The sequence below is a fragment of the Pistacia vera genome, unplaced genomic scaffold (assembly GCF_008641045.1).
Source record: "Pistacia vera cultivar Batoury unplaced genomic scaffold, PisVer_v2 Contig800, whole genome shotgun sequence".
NCBI lineage: Eukaryota > Viridiplantae > Streptophyta > Magnoliopsida > Sapindales > Anacardiaceae > Pistacia > Pistacia vera.
In genome coordinates this window covers 491,995-509,916 of record NW_022196669.1, presented here as the reverse complement: position 1 = coordinate 509,916, position 17,922 = coordinate 491,995, and the positions used below count along the sequence as shown (strand labels likewise).

The following is a 17,922-nucleotide window of genomic DNA, read 5'->3' as shown; positions in this document are numbered from 1 at the left end:
AATGATATGGCAACGATTTCGTTGGCAGAGCTTTTGAGTGCTTTGCAAGCACATGAACGAAGATTGCAGATGAGAGAGGAGGGGTCTGTTGAAGGTGCATTAAAGGCTAAATTACAGATTTGTGATAGCAATAAAGAGAAGAAGAAGAAGAAACAATGGAGGAAAAATAAAGAAGCTGGTGCTAGTAGTAGTAACACTAGCTTTGGCAGATTGCCTCCATGTTGCCATTGCGAAAAAACTAATCATCTAGAAATCAGATGTTGGAGGAGACCTGATTTAATTTGCAGGAGATGCAAACAGAAAGGTCATATAGAGAGGTTTTGCAAAGGCAAAGTTGTGCAACAAGAGAAGCAGCAAGAAAATGAAGCTCAAGTTGCAAACCAGCAGGAGCCGCAAGAGGAAGATCAGTTGTTCGTAGCTACTTGTTATGCCAGCAATAGTTCAAGTGAGTGTTGGCTTATTGATAGTGGCTGTACCAATCACATGGCTTACGACAAGGAGATTTTCAAAGAGCTTGATAAGTCTTTAATTTTCAAAGTTAAAATTGGAAATGGAGATTTTATTAAAGTCAAGGGAAAAGGAACAGTTGTCATTGATAGTGTATCAGGTACTAAAGTTATTCATGATGTGCTTTATGTTCCTGAAATTGATCAGAATTTATTAAGTGTTGGGCAATTACTTGAAAAAGTTTTCAAAGTAATTTTTGAAGATAAAACTTGTAGAATTTATGAAGAGAATGGTCAGGAGTTGTTCACTATTAGAATGAGAGGCAAGAGCTTCTCATTTAATCCAATTGAGGAGGAGCATGTTGCTTGTTTGAGTCATGTGAGTAGTGGAGAAATTTGGCATAAAAGAATGGGTCACTTTCGTCATAGGGCTCTTCTTTATATGCAAAGGAATGAGTTGGTTAAAGACTTACCAACTCTAAAGGAGGATGTTCCTACTTGTAAAGCTTGTCAATTTGGCAAGTTAGTTCAGACACCATTTCCAAAATCTGTGTGGAGAGCATCTCAGAAGCTGGAACTAATTCATACTGATCTTGGAGGACCAATGAAGACACCATCTTTGAAAGGAAGTAAGTATTACATTCTGTTTATTGATGATTTTACCAGAATGTGTTGGGTTTATTTTCTTAGATTTAAATCAGAAGTGGCTGGTGTGTTTTGGAGGTTCAAGGCTTGGATTGAGAATTAAAGTGGTCGTAGTATTCAAGTGTTAAGATCAGATAACGGTAAAGAGTATACTTCAGGGATGTTTAATAGATTTTGTGATGAAGCTGGAATAGAGCATCAATTAACAATTCCTTACACTCCACAACAAAATGGAGTGAGTGAAAGGAAGAATAGAACGCTTATGGAGATGGCTAGGTGTATGTTGCATGAGAAGAATTCGCCTAAAAAATTCTGGGCTGAGGTTGTGAGTACAGCAGCGTTTTTGTTAAATAGACTTCCATCAAGAAGTTTGAATATGAAGATTCCATATGAGGCATGGTACGGGTTCAAACCATCAATTAAGAATTTAAAGGTGTTTGGGTGTTTGTGCTTTACTCATATACCTAAAGAGAAGAGAGATAAGCTAGATGTGAAGGCTGAAAAAGGTATTTTTATAGGCTATAGTAATGTTTCAAAAGCTTATAAGATATTTCAGCCACAGTCAGAGAAGTTTCTTGTGAGTAGGAATGTTGTTTTTCTTGAAGATGAATAGTGGAATTGGGTTGAAGAAGAGAAGAATGACAGCCCTAAATTCGTTCAACAAATTGAAGACAATGTTGATGAAGAACCAGTTAAAGGAACCAGGTCATTGTTTGAAATTTATCAACAATGCAACGTGGCTGTTTTGGAGCCAGCTGGATTTAAAGAAGCTGAGCAGGAAGAGAAGTGGATGGAAGCTATGAAGGAAGAGTTAAAAATGATTGAGAAGAATCACACTTGGGAGCTTGTTGAGAGACCTCAAAATAGAAAAATTATTGGGGTCAAGTGGGTGTATAGAACTAAGTTGAATGCTAATGGTTCTATTAACAAGCATAAAGCAAGGCTTGTGGTGAAGGGTTATGCACAAGTATTTGGTGTAGATTTTTCTGAAACATTTGCACCTATTGCTAGGCTAGATACGATAAGGATGTTATTAGCAATTTCAGTCCAAAAAAGGTGGATTGTGTACCAATTAGATGTGAAATCAGCCTTCTTAAATGGATTTCTAGAAGATCTATGTAGAGCAACCTGAAGGGTTTGTTAAAAAAGGGTATGAGAGTCATGTATATTTGTTGAAGAAAACTCTCTATGGGCTTAAATAAGCTCCAAGGGCTTGGTATAGCAAGATTGATGAACATCTATTGGGACTAGGATTTGTGAAGAGTCCTAGTGAGACGACTTTGTATGTAAAGAAGGTGAGGAATGAAGTTGCTGATATACTTGTTGTAGCCATTTATGTTGATGATTTGCTTGTGACAGGAGGTAATGAGATGCTTATCAATGAATTTAAAGTTGAAATGTTGAAGGTTTTTGAGATGACTGATCTTGGGAGAATGACTTTTTTTCTTGGGATGGAGGTGAAACAAAGCCAGGAGGAGATTTTTGTATGCCAACAAAAGTATGCTAAGGAGATTCTTAATAAGTTTCAGATGAGTGAGTGTAAGGCTACAAATACTCCTATGAATCCTAAAGAAAAGTTCAGCAAGGAAGATGGAGCTGAAAAGGTTGATGAGGGGCTGTATAGGAGCTAGATTGTGTGTTTAATGTATCTCACTACAACAAGGCCTGATATAACGTATGCAGTGAGTTTGTTATCCAGGTTCCTGCATTGTGCTAGTGTGGTTCATCTACAAGCAGCAAAAAGAGTTGTCAGATATATTAAAGGCACAATTGATTATGGTATCAGATTTTCCTATTGTCAAAATTTGAAGTTTCGTGGATTTTCTGATAGTGATTGGGCAGGTTCAGTAGATGACATGGGGAGTACAATAGGTTTTTGTTTTAGCTTTGGTTTGGGAGTGTTCTCTTGGTGTTCAAAGAAGCAAGAACTTGTTGCACAAAGTACTGCAGAGGCTGAATATGTAGCAGCTACAACAGCAGTAAACCAAGCTTTATGGTTTAGAANTTAAAGGCTTTGCACTATAACATAATAATGTATTCTTTGTCATTTAATTGAGTGAAGAAAGATTTTTGATGGTGTGCAAACTGCAGACTGCAATTTTGCAGTCAACATTTTGTAAACTACAATCTACATTTTGCAAACTGCAGTATGCAAAATTGCATACTACAGTTTGCAAGCTGTAAAATTGCAATTGGCATTTTTGCACTAGTGATTGTGAAGTTGAATATTTAAACATGTTCTTTTAAACTTGCATGGTGCCATTTTTTAGAACTAGTGATTGTGAAGTTAAAGATTTAAACATGTTCTTTTCCTCTTTCTTTTGCATTAAATATTTGGGGTGTTTTTGTCTTAATCTTTTTTTGAATTTACAATATATATGTGTTGTCATCTTTGAGAATATACAAGGGAATTGAAGATTTTTTGTATTAATGGTTTTGTATGTTGTGAAAATGCATGAGTATTTTTTTGGTAAAGCACAATTTGGAATGGAAGATGGTATGCATGATGGTTTTTGTTGTTAAATTTTTTTGAATGATTGGAAGGTATTAACTATTGCTCATAGTTCATTTGTAAAAATGATAGGTGCATATTTGTTAGGCATATATAAAACTTTTTGTATATGAAGGTTTATATGTTACAAAACGTGATATGATATATAAAGCATATTAGATTTTATGGATGTAAAGGATGTTAATTGGGTGTCTATTTATTAGGCATATATGCAAACTTTTTGTATATGAACCATCAATGAAATGTTCTTTGGAAAATTAGTGTATCATTGTTTATAATTTGTATTATTTAAGTAACAACTATAACAGTTTTATATATGCTATAACAGATACATTGTAACACTTTCAAAATGTTATGGAAAATAATTTTGTAACATTTACTAAATGCAATGAATGATACTTTGGTAGCACTTTTAACATGTTATTAAAAACTCTTCTGTAGCATTTTAACAATGTTACAGAAAACTAAACTGTAACAGGTTAAGAATGTTACAAAAACTTATTTATAGCATTTTGAGATGTTACAGAAAACTAACTAAACTGTAACAAGTTAAGAAAGTTATAGAAAACTTATTTATAGCATTTTGAGAATGTTACAGAAAACTAAACTATAACATGTTAAGAAAGTTACAGAAAACTTATTTATAACATTTTGAGAATGTTACAGAAAACTAAACTGTAACAGGTTAAGAATGTTACAAAAAACTTATTTATAGCATTTTCATAATGTTACAAAAAATTAAACTGTAATAGGTTAAGAATATTACAAAAAACTTATTTATAGCATTTATGCAGTGTTACCAAAAACCATTCGTAACTACAAATAAGTGCTACAATATACTTAACAACATCATTTTATGACAGTTACTAAAATGATTAGTAACATGCAAAAAGTGTTACCAATGTCTACTTTTTTGTAACATGGGCTGTCATAGCATCCTTATAAATGCTACGAATTGCCTACGGTAACACTTTTTGCATGTTACCGTAGACTATTTATAAGAATCACATTGTTGCAAAAAATCCTTCACCGTCTGGCGCATATTAGACCAAAAGAAACTCTGTGTGATACGGGAGAGAGTTTTATGAAACCCAAAGTGCCCACCTATGGGTGATGAATGGCAGTTAGCCATTATCTTTGGAAGCAAGGGTGAGGTGGGGCTCAAATAGACTTTGTCTCTTTTGAACTACACGCCATCACGTTGGAGCAGCTTGTGGGTGGCTTGAGAGGGGTGTTTCTGTAATAAGTCTACATAAAATGAGTCTTGTCGGACTTCCTTTTGAAGCATTGGCCACCAATCTGCACGTGGTTGAGAAATGGATAAAAATTGGAATTCAACTACAAGTGACAAAGAATTTGCACCTTGATTTTTAGGCCCACATTTATACTCAATTTCGTAATCATAACCAAGGATTTTTGGCGGCCATCGTTGACACAACCCGTCCCGAATTTCCTCATCCCGTAGGATCCGGGCGCTCCCACAAGACTCGGATACCCGAGACGTGCCATGTAGAAAAACTGTGAAACCTGTTTAAAGACATACTTTTCTTGAATAACATCATAGTATTTCCAATTCCAACATCTCAAAAAAAAAACATGCATCATCTTTTGTTTTACAAAAGAAAAGCTTAGGGAAACTTGTGGTATCAGGTTTTCCACTTATACTACACATTCCAAAATATGAAACAAAAGCAAACACATGAAGGAAAACATGAGTTCTTGAAACGAAAGTCCAAATTTTACAATGCGACATAAATATAAAAACCCACATAAAAGATGTCAACGCGTGACACAACCCTGAGCGGAGGCTCACTGCTCGGCACGATCTCCTGAAGGTCCTGGTGGGGGGAAAAACATTTAAAAAGGGGTGAGCTGAAATACTCAGTGAGTGGGGAAAAAGGGGGAGTTTGCAAAACATTCGTCAAACAAAAGTTATGGCATGCAATGGTTTTTATAAAATACAGAAAACAACATGATTCCATGAACATTCTTTTATGGTGGCAGCTAATCATCCATGTATGCATGCATAACTCATTTCTAATTGTTCTAAGTATTATAATCTGATCAATTAAACTGACATCAATTTCTGAATCCTAGCTCATTACTAAATGCTGAAAATTCTTTTATGAGAACTTAAAGAATTGCTGTAAAAGCTTATGCTTCTAAAGACAATGTTTTCTATAAATCGTGCTACAACATCAACTGTTTCATATAACTAATGCAAACTATCCATCAGATACTGAAAACTGAAGCTATTAACTGATACTTAAAACTGTAGGTTGGTATCTGATAACTTTTAACTGATATCTTGTTTCTAATCAGTAAACTGATACTAAAGGTTCTCACCACAACTAGTACCCTGGGGAAAAATCTCGATACCTGGTGGGCATCCCACACACAGGCAGAGCTGGGAAATACATCTCGATACCCTGCAAGATCTATCATCGCGCGGGCAGAGCCTGAAGAAAACCATCTCAATACCCGGCGGACAAACTCAACGCCCAGGCAGAGCACTAAATATCTCAATACGCATGCGCAGAGCCTGAAGACCAAATATCTCAATACCCAGCGGAATCCTGCATCGCGTGGGCAGAGCCTGAAACTGGGGGAATGGGTACTTCGTAGGGTGGTTTTAGCACCACAATATATTCATGCATAATCTCATGTAACATGTAAGTCAAGAGTATATTACGTATGTGCTTATAAATCATACATATATGACATAATATTTAGAAATCGCATATAGGGGTGAAACTGCAATTTTCTAAACATGTTTCAAAAACTGACGGTATAACCCAGATTAAAAATTACTTCAACATCACATGATCTTAGCATATAGCCGATACAAATCATAAGCAAATATCACTTTTAAAAGTCAAAACTCATATAACACGTTATAATTATAATTAAACCCAAGAGCAATAATAATAATAATAATAATATAAGAATATTTCATATAAGGATAAATCATGCCAACATATGAGATTTCATGGAAAACAGGGGGTAAAATGCAAGTTTTTAAAGCATACTTTCAAAACTGACGAAAAGCACCCCATTTGCCCTTTTTACTGAGAATTATTTACCAACATCACAAATCTCAGTCCTTTCTTTCATATGCTGTCCAGTCAAGCATGCAGTTTAATACCCAGCAATAATTTCATCAAAAACACTTAAAAACTCAATCAAGCACTTCAAAGATTCGTCCAAAAACATGTAAAAGAAAACAATTTAAGCAGTCTTCACAAAATAACAAGGCTCTCAACAAGATATTAATATACAAACATGAGTCTTGTGTTTTTAGGAAAAATCTGGTGACATGCAACACAAATCAGCTTTGTTAAATTCAGATCTGAGACACTTTCACTCAAAAATTTGCTCAGCCGGGACATGCTAAGGTAAAATATCCAGCCTACATCACAATTTAGTCAAACAACCGAATGCAAACAGGTGCAGCTAGCAAGCAAAATACACTCCATTTTAAGCACCAAATTAACCAACCAAACATTCATCCAAAAGCATGGAAAGGAAAGCAAGTTCAGCAAGCTTCAAATTCAGCTCAAAACTCATCAAAAAGCAAAAATGGCCAACTATATTTAACATGCAAACATAAATCTGAATTTTTTAAGAAAACTTTCATTTGATCCACTCACAATTCTAACTCAGCCGAAGCTCCCTGCACTCTCCTCCACTCTTCTCTCTCACTCTACCATTTTCAGCCCAAACCCATTCTCCTCTCTTCTCCTTTTTCTTCTTTTCTTCTTCTTTCTTTCTTTCTATCCTCTCTTCTATCTTTTCTCTCTTATCTTTCTCTCTTTCTCCTTTCCTTTCTTTCTTCTCTCCTTTCTCTCCTCTCTTCTTCTCTGTTTTTTTTTTTCTTCCTCTGCTCTCGTTTTCTTCTTCTTCTTTTGGGCGAACTGCCCAGTTTTCTTCTTCTTTTAAACAAAACATTTTTCTAAAATTATAATATGCCCCCCAAAAATTCTAAATTTCAATCTAACCCCGCCACCTAAGCTTTTCTTTACAAAAATTTCCAAATTTTGTGCCCTTGTTACATGCAAACCCAACAGCTTCCATTTCTTCGTTTTCACCACTAACCAAACTTTAAAATTTGACAGAAAAGTCCCTCCTTATAAACAAAACCAAAGGGAATATATGTATATTATTAGAATGGGGTTTTACAATCGTGTTTGTGCTGGTGTAGTAATTCGTTGCTCCAGTAGGTACTTGAGACTTTTTTGGTTAGTGCAGACGATAAATGGTTTTCCCATCAAGTATGGACGCCATTTCTTGATTGGTTTGACAATAGTCAACATTTCTTTCTCGTAGGTGGACAATGCCAAGGCTGAGCCTTTCAATACTTCGCTAAAATACGCCACTGGTTGATTTTGTTGGGTAAGAATTGCACCAAGTCCATGTCCGATTCCAATTCCGCTAGCATCGCATTCAATTATGAATCGTTGAGTAAAATCAGGAAGGTGTAAGACTGGTGGTGATGTCAATGCCTCTTTTAATTGTTTGAAGGCCATCTTTGCTGCCTCAGTCCATTGAAATCCATCCTTGCTCAAGAGACGGGTCAAAGGAGCTGTTATACATCCGAAATGATGGATAAATTTCCTGTAGTATCCTGCTAAACCGAGGAACCCACAAACCCCTTTTGTTGTTGTTGGTGTTGGCCACTCAATGACAGCTTGTATTTTGGTTAGATCAACTGATACCCCCTACTCTGAAATGATATGACCCAAGTAGTCGACCTGTAAAACTTCGAATCAATGTTTCGACTCTTTTGCAAATAAACTGTTAGTTGATAAGATCTGTAGAACAATTTGCAAATGTGTGAGATGGTCTTCCCATGATTTCGAATACACTAGAATGTCATCAAAGAAAACCAAAATAAATTGCTGAAGATAGGGATGGAAGATATCATTCATGAGACTTTGGAAGGTTGCTAGAGCGTTACGTGAGACCAAATGGCATCACAATAAACTCGTAATGCCCTTCATGCGTCCGAGATGCAGTTTTAGGAATGTCGTCTTCGTGCACGCGGAGTTGATGATATCCAGACCGTAAATCCAATTTGGAGTAAAATTTGGCACCGTGAAGCTCATCTAACAGTTCATCAATGATAGGAATTGGATACTTATCTTTAACTGTGATGTCATTTGGAGCTTGGTAATCTACACAAAATCGCCAAGCGCCATCTGCTTTCTTTACCAATAGAATTGGGGATGAGAACGGGCTGTGGCTTGGCCATATCAAACCAGATTGCAAAAGCTCTTTTACCATTTTCTCTATCTCAGTTTTTTTGGAAATAAGGGTATCAATAAGGCCTTACAGTGACTGGTCCCGTGGTCTGTTGCAATGGAATGTGATGATCATGTGACCGCCGTGGAGGTAAGCTAGTAGGTGTTTCAAATACCTGAGAGAATTTTGCTAGGAGGTGGTCTATCGTAGGTGGGTAGGAAGTTGGTTGGTTGCCGCTGTTAGAAAGAATTATTTGAAAAAATAGCCTAGTGCCTTGTAATCCATTGAATTCTTTGTCAGTTAAGGCTTCAATGCCAGTTCGTCCCAATCCTTGGAATGTAAGGGAAGGTTCTGCCATATTGAAGTTCATGGTGAGCTGCTTGTAGTCAGTCTTGATGGGTCCGAGAGTTGCAAGCCATTGCACTCCCAATACCAACTGGCATGCTGCGACAGGAAGAATATAGTAGTCGGCAGTGACAGGAAGTCCTTGAATGGTGAGGATGAGCGCCCGACATTGTCCAGCACATTCTATCTTCTCTCGGTTAGCAACCATGACTTGGAATTTCTTATCCTGGATTACTGGTAACCTGAACTTAGAGACTATAGCCTGATTAATGAAGTTGTGAGTGCTGCCACTGTCAATTAGCACCGTTACATGCTTGTTTTTCAACTTGCCAAGGACACGTATGGTTTGTGGGTGTTCGGTGAAATTTCAGGTAGAGCTTCATGAGGTTCAGGTTCTAATTGATCGCCCTCATCATCCTCTATGCCCGTATGGGGTGAATCCTCAATCATAAACAACTGTGGTCATTCGCAACAATGGCCTGCAATGAACTTCTCATCACAGTAATAGCATAACCCTTTCTCTCGACATTCTCGTGCCTCTTGATTAGTGATTCGGCGGAAGGTTGGTAGTTGAGTATTGGAACTTTGGTTTATGCGCTGGGTTGTTGGAGGTCCTAGTACACTAGCTGTTGGGTTGGATGACACTCTTGGTGTCACTAAGGCTGGTTGGAAACGAATTTGCGGACTGGTTTCCTTTGCAGCTGGTTTCGTTCCTCAATTAGTCGAGCCACTCCTATTGTATCTGCCAAGGTTCTGGGTTGTTTGATTTTTACATCGATGCGAATTTCATCTTGAAGTCCTGCAATAAAACAACCAATTAGAAAATTTTCGGGTAGACCGTCAACTCAGTGGGAGAGTCTTTCGAAAGCTTCTTGATAAGCGGCCACGGTTGTGGTTTGTTTGAGGCAAGTCAAAGCTTCCGACGGGTCCTCATAGTCGGTTGGACCAAATCGAAGTTGTACAGCCGTGGTAAATTCATCCCATGTGAGTGGTCCACGAAATTTCGTCAACCATCTGTGCCATTGTAGACTGATGCCTTCTAAATGGAAGGAGGCCAACTGAACTTGTTGGTCTGGTCCCACATTTTTGAAATCAAAGTATTGTTCTGCCTTGTAAATCCAGCATGTGGGGTCATCTCCATTAAATTTAGGAAAGGACAATTTGAGGTGTTGGCGATGGTGGTCATTGATGGGATTAAGACGAGAAGTATGTGGATGTGAAGATTCTTCACGTGCTAATGAGTTGGTTTCGGAAGAGCTAGTGTTTGAGGTACGTGAGGTTCGAAGAGCTTGAAGCTCAGTTAACACCGCTTGTAAGGCAACGCTCACCTGATCGAAGCTTGATTCATGTCGTGCTAATGTTTCGTTGACTTCGTTGCAGAATTCTGCATTGGTTTTTTCGCAAGTATCCATGGTCGAAACCGCGCTCTGATACCACTGATATGAAGGAATTTAGAATAAGAAAGGAATAGAAGAAGGAAGGAACTGTGTGAGAATAAATTGCATAACTTTATTGACTCATTCAGGCTATATATAGCCATACAACTAGGAGGGAAAATAACAACAATGCTAAAGAATGGCACCCATGTAACAGACTCAACAATACTAAAGAATAGCACCCACGTAATAGACTCAACACACAACTAAATGCTAAAGAATAGCACCCACATAACAGACTCAACAATACTAAAGAATAGCACCCACGTTTAGACCAAGTCTTCCATCTTGCCACTACACTTCGTGGACTGGTTTGGTGCATGTAAAGTGGCACATATCATACTATTGTAAGCTCTCACAACAAATATAAAAATAGTGGACGTAGGCTCAATATTCAAACTTGCCGAACCACTTTGAAATTCTCGTGTTATTTATTTTACTGCATTTTGTATTCATACATGACTGGTTATCTTTAATTACGCACATATTGGTTCCGATTCAATCAAAGTCAATCGGATCACTCTAATTGATGCGAATTTTGTATCAATAGAAGCAAACCTCCTTGATCGCCAGGTCAACACGTTAAGGTTTATATTATTTAGAAGAGCTAAAAGACCTCATTTTGTTAATAGGAATTAGGAGGAAGAGGTTTGTTTTAGTTAATTATAATATTTTATTTTGCTATTAGTATTAATAGTTTTGTTATCCTACGAATAAATATCAATGATTTATGAGTAAAAATATCTAAATGGTTCATTTTGAAGTTTTTTTATTGTGGATTCAACAAGTCCTCCACATTTACTGTTTGTAGATTCGTACGTATTTATAAATTCAAACCGTTACGTTATATTAAGTGTTTATCCTATTTCGCTGCCTCAATCTCCTTTGGGTGTGTGCTGGGACCAGCACCAGCTGATAAACATTTAGTGTGGAAGATCGATTTGGATTCAAATTGTATGCATATACATAAACAGCTGACAGAGAAGATAGAAAAGAAGATAAGATAAATAAATACTGAGAACAGTAGATAGATAAATTCAATACAGAGCATTAAATTCATTACAAACCAAAAGGCCAACAAAGCTAGCTAGCAGAAGTCAATACCCGAACCACCACCCTTGCTGGCTGGTGAGGCCCCATCTTATTTAAGGCCTTACCAGAAACCCAGGGTTTATATCTGGTGCGCTCTTGACTCCTCCTTCCATCACGCATAATATCAACTACTTCTTCATCACTTACACATTAATAATATAATGTTGTTTCTTATTTACCCAAACCATAATATTACTTCTACTACTTCTAATTTATTTCACATCCTCCTAAAATTTACCCTAAACCTTCCCACCAAAAAGAAATGGATTAGCGGTTGATCAAAAATAACAAAATGCCCTTTTGATTTTATGCAAAGGTAACCTTTTTTTTGTGGGGGAAGGTTTCCGGTAATTGACTATTGCTTCGGTGCACCATTCGGCTCCATGCTAGAGCCTGCAAGGTTGCCATTATTCTCAGTGTAGCTGGTGTTGGTGGCCATGGCTGCGTTATTGCCATTACTGAGAGCAGCGCCAATTTGGTTCACTGTGTTGCACAAATGGTTATTGATCGTGGTGACACTGGAGAGGTTAAGTTTGGCTGATGGGATTGTGCTAGCGAGAACTTGAAGACCAACTGTCAGTAGACATCCTGAGTTTGGGATATTGGCATCTTCAGGTGATGAGATTGAGTTGCCCTCACTGCTTGTAGTCTCCTTGATGGGTTCCACCGGGACTATGACAAACCCTAAGGGGAGGAGTGGGACGCAGGATGGATCCTCGCCGCTCATTGCCAGCTGAATAGAATCAACGTCAATGGTTGTGTAAACGACAAGGCTGCCGGACTGGTCTGTGCAGCTCTCTTGCAGCATTAGCTCCACGTGCTGGGATGAATTGCTCGCAACCTGCATGCATGCAAAGTGAAAATCAGTTAAAAAATAACAGTCCTATCAATGCCAGGATACTTTTGTCATCTGAGCTCATCAGAGCTTTTTAAAGATTTTATGACACCTACACATATTTATTTATGATTAAGATCTCTTTGTCCAGTATATCTCTGTTTTATAATTATTAATTTCAAATATTTAAAAACTCAAATCAGGAAATGATTCTGGCCCGTCTTATAAACTATGAGGTTGCACAACAAATGAAAAGCTCACATTGATTCGAAGAAGAGAAATGCAGTTTCCTGGATGAGAGCCATTAGCAATATGAGCCACCTCATGTAAGGCGTTCCCATTGGAAAGAACATCAAGCTGCTGAACATCACAAATAGTTCATTATTAATTTTTGTCCCAGGACTTAATTTATTAGCTTTTATTCTTTAAAACAAATAAAAGATCAGTTTAATTGAACCTGAGATCTGCGGCGTTCATCTCTCAGGAGATCAAAGACTTGGGAGTGAGAATATGGCAGCCAAGTTGTTGATACGGCACAAAGAATGACACCATTAGGTTGACCAGGCTCTGTGATTTTCCTTGTTGTGATTCTAACGGTGTCAATGGAGGAATCCGACAAAGCTGTCCACGACTGGCCGCTACAAGTGCTGATGTTGACACAGAATGTTCTTATCATTCTCTGGGCAAGTCTCATCAAGTTCTTTCGTGCTTCTGGAGACGGTATCACTGTGAATAATGCCGTGGAAACAAATGTTAAAAATTGATGGAAGAAAAAAATTAAATTGAATATAAAAACTATTTATTCAACAACCTCCCAGATCAGCAATGTTTCTGGCCATCAGGCTGGCCATTCTCTCGCATTGCCGCTGTAAGACTCCCAACCAGCGATGCGCTCCGAAGGCCATGCCGCTGTACACAAGGTGACTGAATATCTGATGAACAGGTTTCTCTTCTATTTGGGCGTGCTCCACCCATGTAACCTAAATAAACATACACAACAAAAAGTTCAGAGGAATAAAAAAAATATATAAAAGAATGAACTAAGAAACAGTTAGTACAAACCCTTGAGTAACCATTGGGCATGTCTTGAATAACACAGCCAGATGGGCGTCTCCTGTATAGAGGAAAGGAAGGCTGAACGTTTTCATGGAAGCTATCAATGGGAAAATCAACAATAGCCCAAGTTCCTTCCTCGACATTTTGTTGGCAATAACGGAGAAAATATGCCTCTCGAGTGGGAACCAAAGGAGAAAGAACTTGCAATTCTGCGTACATCTGCTCGAATGACAAGAAAAATATTATACTTGAGCAAGAAATTTTTCCCATTCATAAAAATTTTAAATGGGAGTGAGGGGCTACCAGGTTAAGAGAACCACTTGCTCCAGAAACACCAGATGCAATAATTTGAACAGTCTTGGCTCTAGCAACAATGGAAGGAAACAACTCCATCCATTTATTCTAAACTAGTGAACAAGAAATAAAATCATTCCCTGGGTGATTGATAATCTAAATGATTAAAGGATCAGAAAAAAATAATATAGGCTTCACTTTTCAGAGAAATTGATTTGAAACATTTCTATTTGACTTACTGCATCGAGAAAGGCATCCACCAGAGTGATGCTGTTCATTATAACCACGGCACAATCACGGGTGGCTTCGGTTCTGAGCTCGGTTGAGTGTTGTTTGAGATTCAAAGGCCATGGAAACATCCTGCCATGCTCTTCAAGATTTAGGATTTCCTTTCCATTTTCATTGTTACGAATCCACAGAGGCTCGTTTACTCGGCACATCTTGACAAGTTCATCCATGGATGAGATGGCTAGCTCCATTGCAAGAGATTTCTCCTCTTCCATCAATACCAGACCACTCTCAGGAAAATTGGAAGTTTCAGGCAGCATTTGCATAGGCATCATGTCAGTGCAAGTAGTCATAGGCTCCGGAAAATGCCTTGAATATATATTCATGTCCAAGTCCAAGGAAGGAGGAATTAGAGAAGGAGCTGGAGCCATTGTTTGCATTGGACGACCACTGTATCGCGAAACAAGACAGCACACACGATCTAACTGCATACAGTCCCAATACAATCATCATTTTCTGAAGGTACACGTTACACATGAAATGAAATGAAGAGGCATCCAGTATTGAATGTATGTTATAATAAATATGGTTCAATAATAAGGCAAAACCAAGGCACTTAAAAGAATAATTTTAATGAGTAAAGAAAATAAATCTTGTTGAACACGTTTGTGAAATAATTAATTAATCGAATTTAAGTGTTAATAACCAAAACTAACAAAATAAATGCCTACAGAAAGCTATACCTCTTCTCTGAGGCGGGCGTTCTCGAGCCGAAAGTCTTCAAAGGAAATGCCCCCTAGCATGGCTGGACCTCCACAGTTAGGACATATAACATTGCGCAACTCGGTTTGTAGCCGGAAATTCTCATTCTTTAAGGTCTCATTTTCGGCTCTAAGTATCGCATTATCGGTCCGGTCTTGTTGCGCCTAACAATAATTAATTTTACAACAAAGAAACCAATGCACGAAGTCAAAACATTAACCCCAAACACATTCTCACCTACAATAGTACAAACTAATCCTTGAATATGCCTTGGGGACTTTATTACTGGAGCCTAAATGGTATATAGCATTAAATCTGTGTACCCTTTGGGTTGCACATGTGCAGGTAAGAGTTTAATGCGCACACCAGTGCACCATTAATGTATGACCATAAGAAGTGATACAAAAAATAAATGTGATTCTTCTTCAACAGTGTTCGTTCATGATGATGGATAACAAATGCATCCTGGTTTAGCTGTTTAAGGCTAGCTAGCTTGAAATATTTTATAATAAAGACGGGTTTCTTGGAAAAAGTGTTGCCTTGTCTGTGTTTGTGTTAAAAAGTTTGAAGGGTTTATTAAGTGCTGTTACAGTTTAGGGTTACAGAGGAAGTAATTAAAGTTGACGCTAACATGCGCACCTTCATTTGGGTACGCCGGTTTTGGAACCAAAACTTCACTTGCCGTGGCTTGAGGCCGAGTTCTTGGCTCAGTCTCATCCTCTGTTTATCATCTGGGTGTGGACATTCTTTAAACAACCTGCAAAAACAAGAATTCCTTAATAAAATGATAAAAAAAAATGGGGTAAAATTTTGCAAAATAGCTTAAAAATGGGAGAGAGTAATGCATGCCGAATATAGAGAAAAGTTTCTGTCATTAACTCTCTAAGGAAGAAAATTTCTTTTAAAGATATCATCAAAGAATTTTTAAAAGAAACGTTGATGATCAACTCTCAACGCATGGAGTGAAAGAGAAAGAGAAACAAAAATATACGCTTCCATTTCTTGGATCTGGCGAGCAGTGTGCCTGTGGTAGCGTTTCTTCTTTTGGCCGGGTTGTTGTTCATTACTCTCTAGCTCATTCCCCGACTTGTCTTCAGCTTGTTCACTCCCAGATCCGCTATCCATCTCTTCTTTGGTACTTCTCATCAGTAATCCATTCTCTTCTTTCTGAAAAAAAAGAAACACCAATAATTCTTGAACAAAAGATAACTAAGAGGACAGTGGAAGCAATAATACAAAGCATAAATAATAAATGATATATTTAAAGTTGAAGAAACTTACAGAAACCATGGGAGAAAAAGGATGGAAAGGCATGAAGTTGTAGTTTTGGTTTTGTACTACTGGCTGTGATGAAAAGAGGTTTTCTGTTGAAACTATGTTCCCTCCCATCGTTGAAATCACTTGGCAATCTCCAAACATTTTGTTAACAAAAAGAGATACCAAAAGTTTTCAACTAGGTTTCGAGTTTTTATACTTCTCTTTACCCAAAGCACTCCTGTGTTTCGTCATAAAAGGTTCAGTAAGATCTCAACAATAACTAGAAAAGAAGAAAACCCTAAAAACATAAATGCACACACACTACTATTTCATGCAACTCAAAAGGAAGCAAAAAAATTGACCAGATTTCTAAGCAAAAAACACAGAAGATTATGTGAAATTTTCAACACCTAAACGATAAGAAATAAAAGTTTCATGATCATGGTCTTCAAGTCAACAATTAAAGAACCCAAAAAACCATTGCATTTGGTTAGTAGTTCTTGAGATGAGTCCAACTCCAACCACAACAATTAATGAAACAAAAGAAATTTGAGAAGAAGATAGTAAATACCACCACCAGTGTGTCGGTGTTTTTGGGAAACCTAGAAAATCTCAAAACTCTCTTCTCTTTTCTTTCTCTTCTTCTCTTTTGCTTTGGCTTTGGCTTTGCCCTTCTTTTCTAAACCCTCTTTTCTCTCTCCCTTTGTAATAAATTTTCAATTTATTGATATTATACCGTACGGGATTATCTTTCATTTTTAACTGCGATTTCTTCACAAAACTGATCCAACGCCACCCCCACTTACTCCGTTTACCGTTTTAATACACGTGTCCGTTCCTTAATGGAAACAAGCGTTTTCCAAAGCTTTTAAACCTAAAGTCAAACCTTTTTTTCTTTTCTCTTATCACTCCACACGCGCGTTTTCGTTGCGTGTTTTGACTCTGTAGATCGAGTGAGATTTATGATCTGCTAATTGAGATTTGGTTTGGGAGAATTATTTGAGTCGAATCGTAAAGTGGAAGGTTAGAAAGACTTATAAGGAAAGTTAAAGATTACAATAATGTCGGACATGGAAGAGCTCACTAAATTATTCACGTTACCATTTATTAAAAGAATTACTATATCAAAACTATAAAATGATTTTTAAAATCAAATTATTATTGATAAAATCGAAATTATAAAAATTATATGTATATGTGAATACATCTAGGCCGTTCATTAATTCGTTACTTTGGTGGTCCTCAATATATTATCAAATTTTGTGTGCCAAACGAAGTCAATTTAGATGGGGGCCTCCCTGTAATAGATGATTTTAATAAGTTTTGACCACACTGTATTAAGTTAAAAGGGGCCACTTTGTTGCTTGAATTTTAGAAACAATGGATAAGAATTCTTCGTCGGATTCTCTTAAATCAATAAATAAGACGTTGTGTAATAAATTATATATATTAAAACATATTTTTTTGTATATTTAAGTATATAATCATTGTTGATACGAAGATTCACATTAATCAATGAGATCTGATTGACCTTGATGAAATCTGAACATATGTGTGCGTGACTTAAGAAAAATCGACAATGTAATGTGAAAATGCAGTAAACAAAGATCACAAACAAGTTTTTTTAAGTGGTTTGGCAAAGTGAGACTTAAGCCTACGTCTACCGTTCTCTTATTATTTTGAAAGCTTACAAAAAAATATGTAAAGTGCATATGCTAATTTGCCAACCCCTCTCTTATAGTTTGAGGGGGGTATTTATACAAGTTTTTGGTA

At 37.2% G+C, this 17,922-nt stretch overlaps 1 protein-coding gene across 4 annotated transcripts; it reads right to left on the bottom strand.

The window, feature by feature from the left end:
* Positions 1-11,612: 11,612 nt before the first annotated feature.
* Positions 11,613-16,842, bottom strand: LOC116117208 (homeobox-leucine zipper protein HDG5). 4 transcript variants are annotated; one of them, XM_031403240.1, is made up of 12 exons: positions 16,721-16,842; positions 16,174-16,387; positions 15,884-16,059; positions 15,532-15,649; positions 14,874-15,056; positions 14,142-14,615; positions 13,912-14,010; positions 13,615-13,827; positions 13,364-13,532; positions 13,010-13,278; positions 12,814-12,912; positions 11,613-12,558 (listed from the first exon to the last, which is right to left on the bottom strand). In XM_031403240.1, exons 2-12 carry the CDS (start codon positions 16,309-16,311, stop codon positions 12,073-12,075), a joined length of 2,424 nt encoding a protein of 807 aa, XP_031259100.1. In that variant the 5' UTR covers positions 16,312-16,387; positions 16,721-16,842; the 3' UTR covers positions 11,613-12,072. The 4 variants fall into 4 exon arrangements, with proteins under 4 accessions (XP_031259100.1, XP_031259103.1, XP_031259102.1 ...); XM_031403243.1 differs by having other exon boundaries at positions 12,814-12,909; XM_031403242.1 differs by having other exon boundaries at positions 16,724-16,794.
* Between the last annotated feature and the right edge of the window lie 1,080 nt (positions 16,843-17,922).

What these genes read in the sequence shown, in the direction of transcription:
- LOC116117208 (XM_031403240.1), bottom strand. Translation starts at nt 16,311, where the DNA reads ATGTTTGGAGATTGCCAAGTGATTTCAACGATGGGAGGGAACATAGTT. An exon ending in CTTTTTCTCCCATGGTTTCT is followed by an intron (nt 16,060 to 16,173) that starts GTAAGTTTCTTC and finishes CTTTTTTTTCAG; the next exon opens with AAAGAAGAGAATGGATTACT. An exon ending in ACGCCCGCCTCAGAGAAGAG is followed by an intron (nt 14,616 to 14,873) that starts GTATAGCTTTCT and finishes GACTGTATGCAG; the next exon opens with TTAGATCGTGTGTGCTGTCT.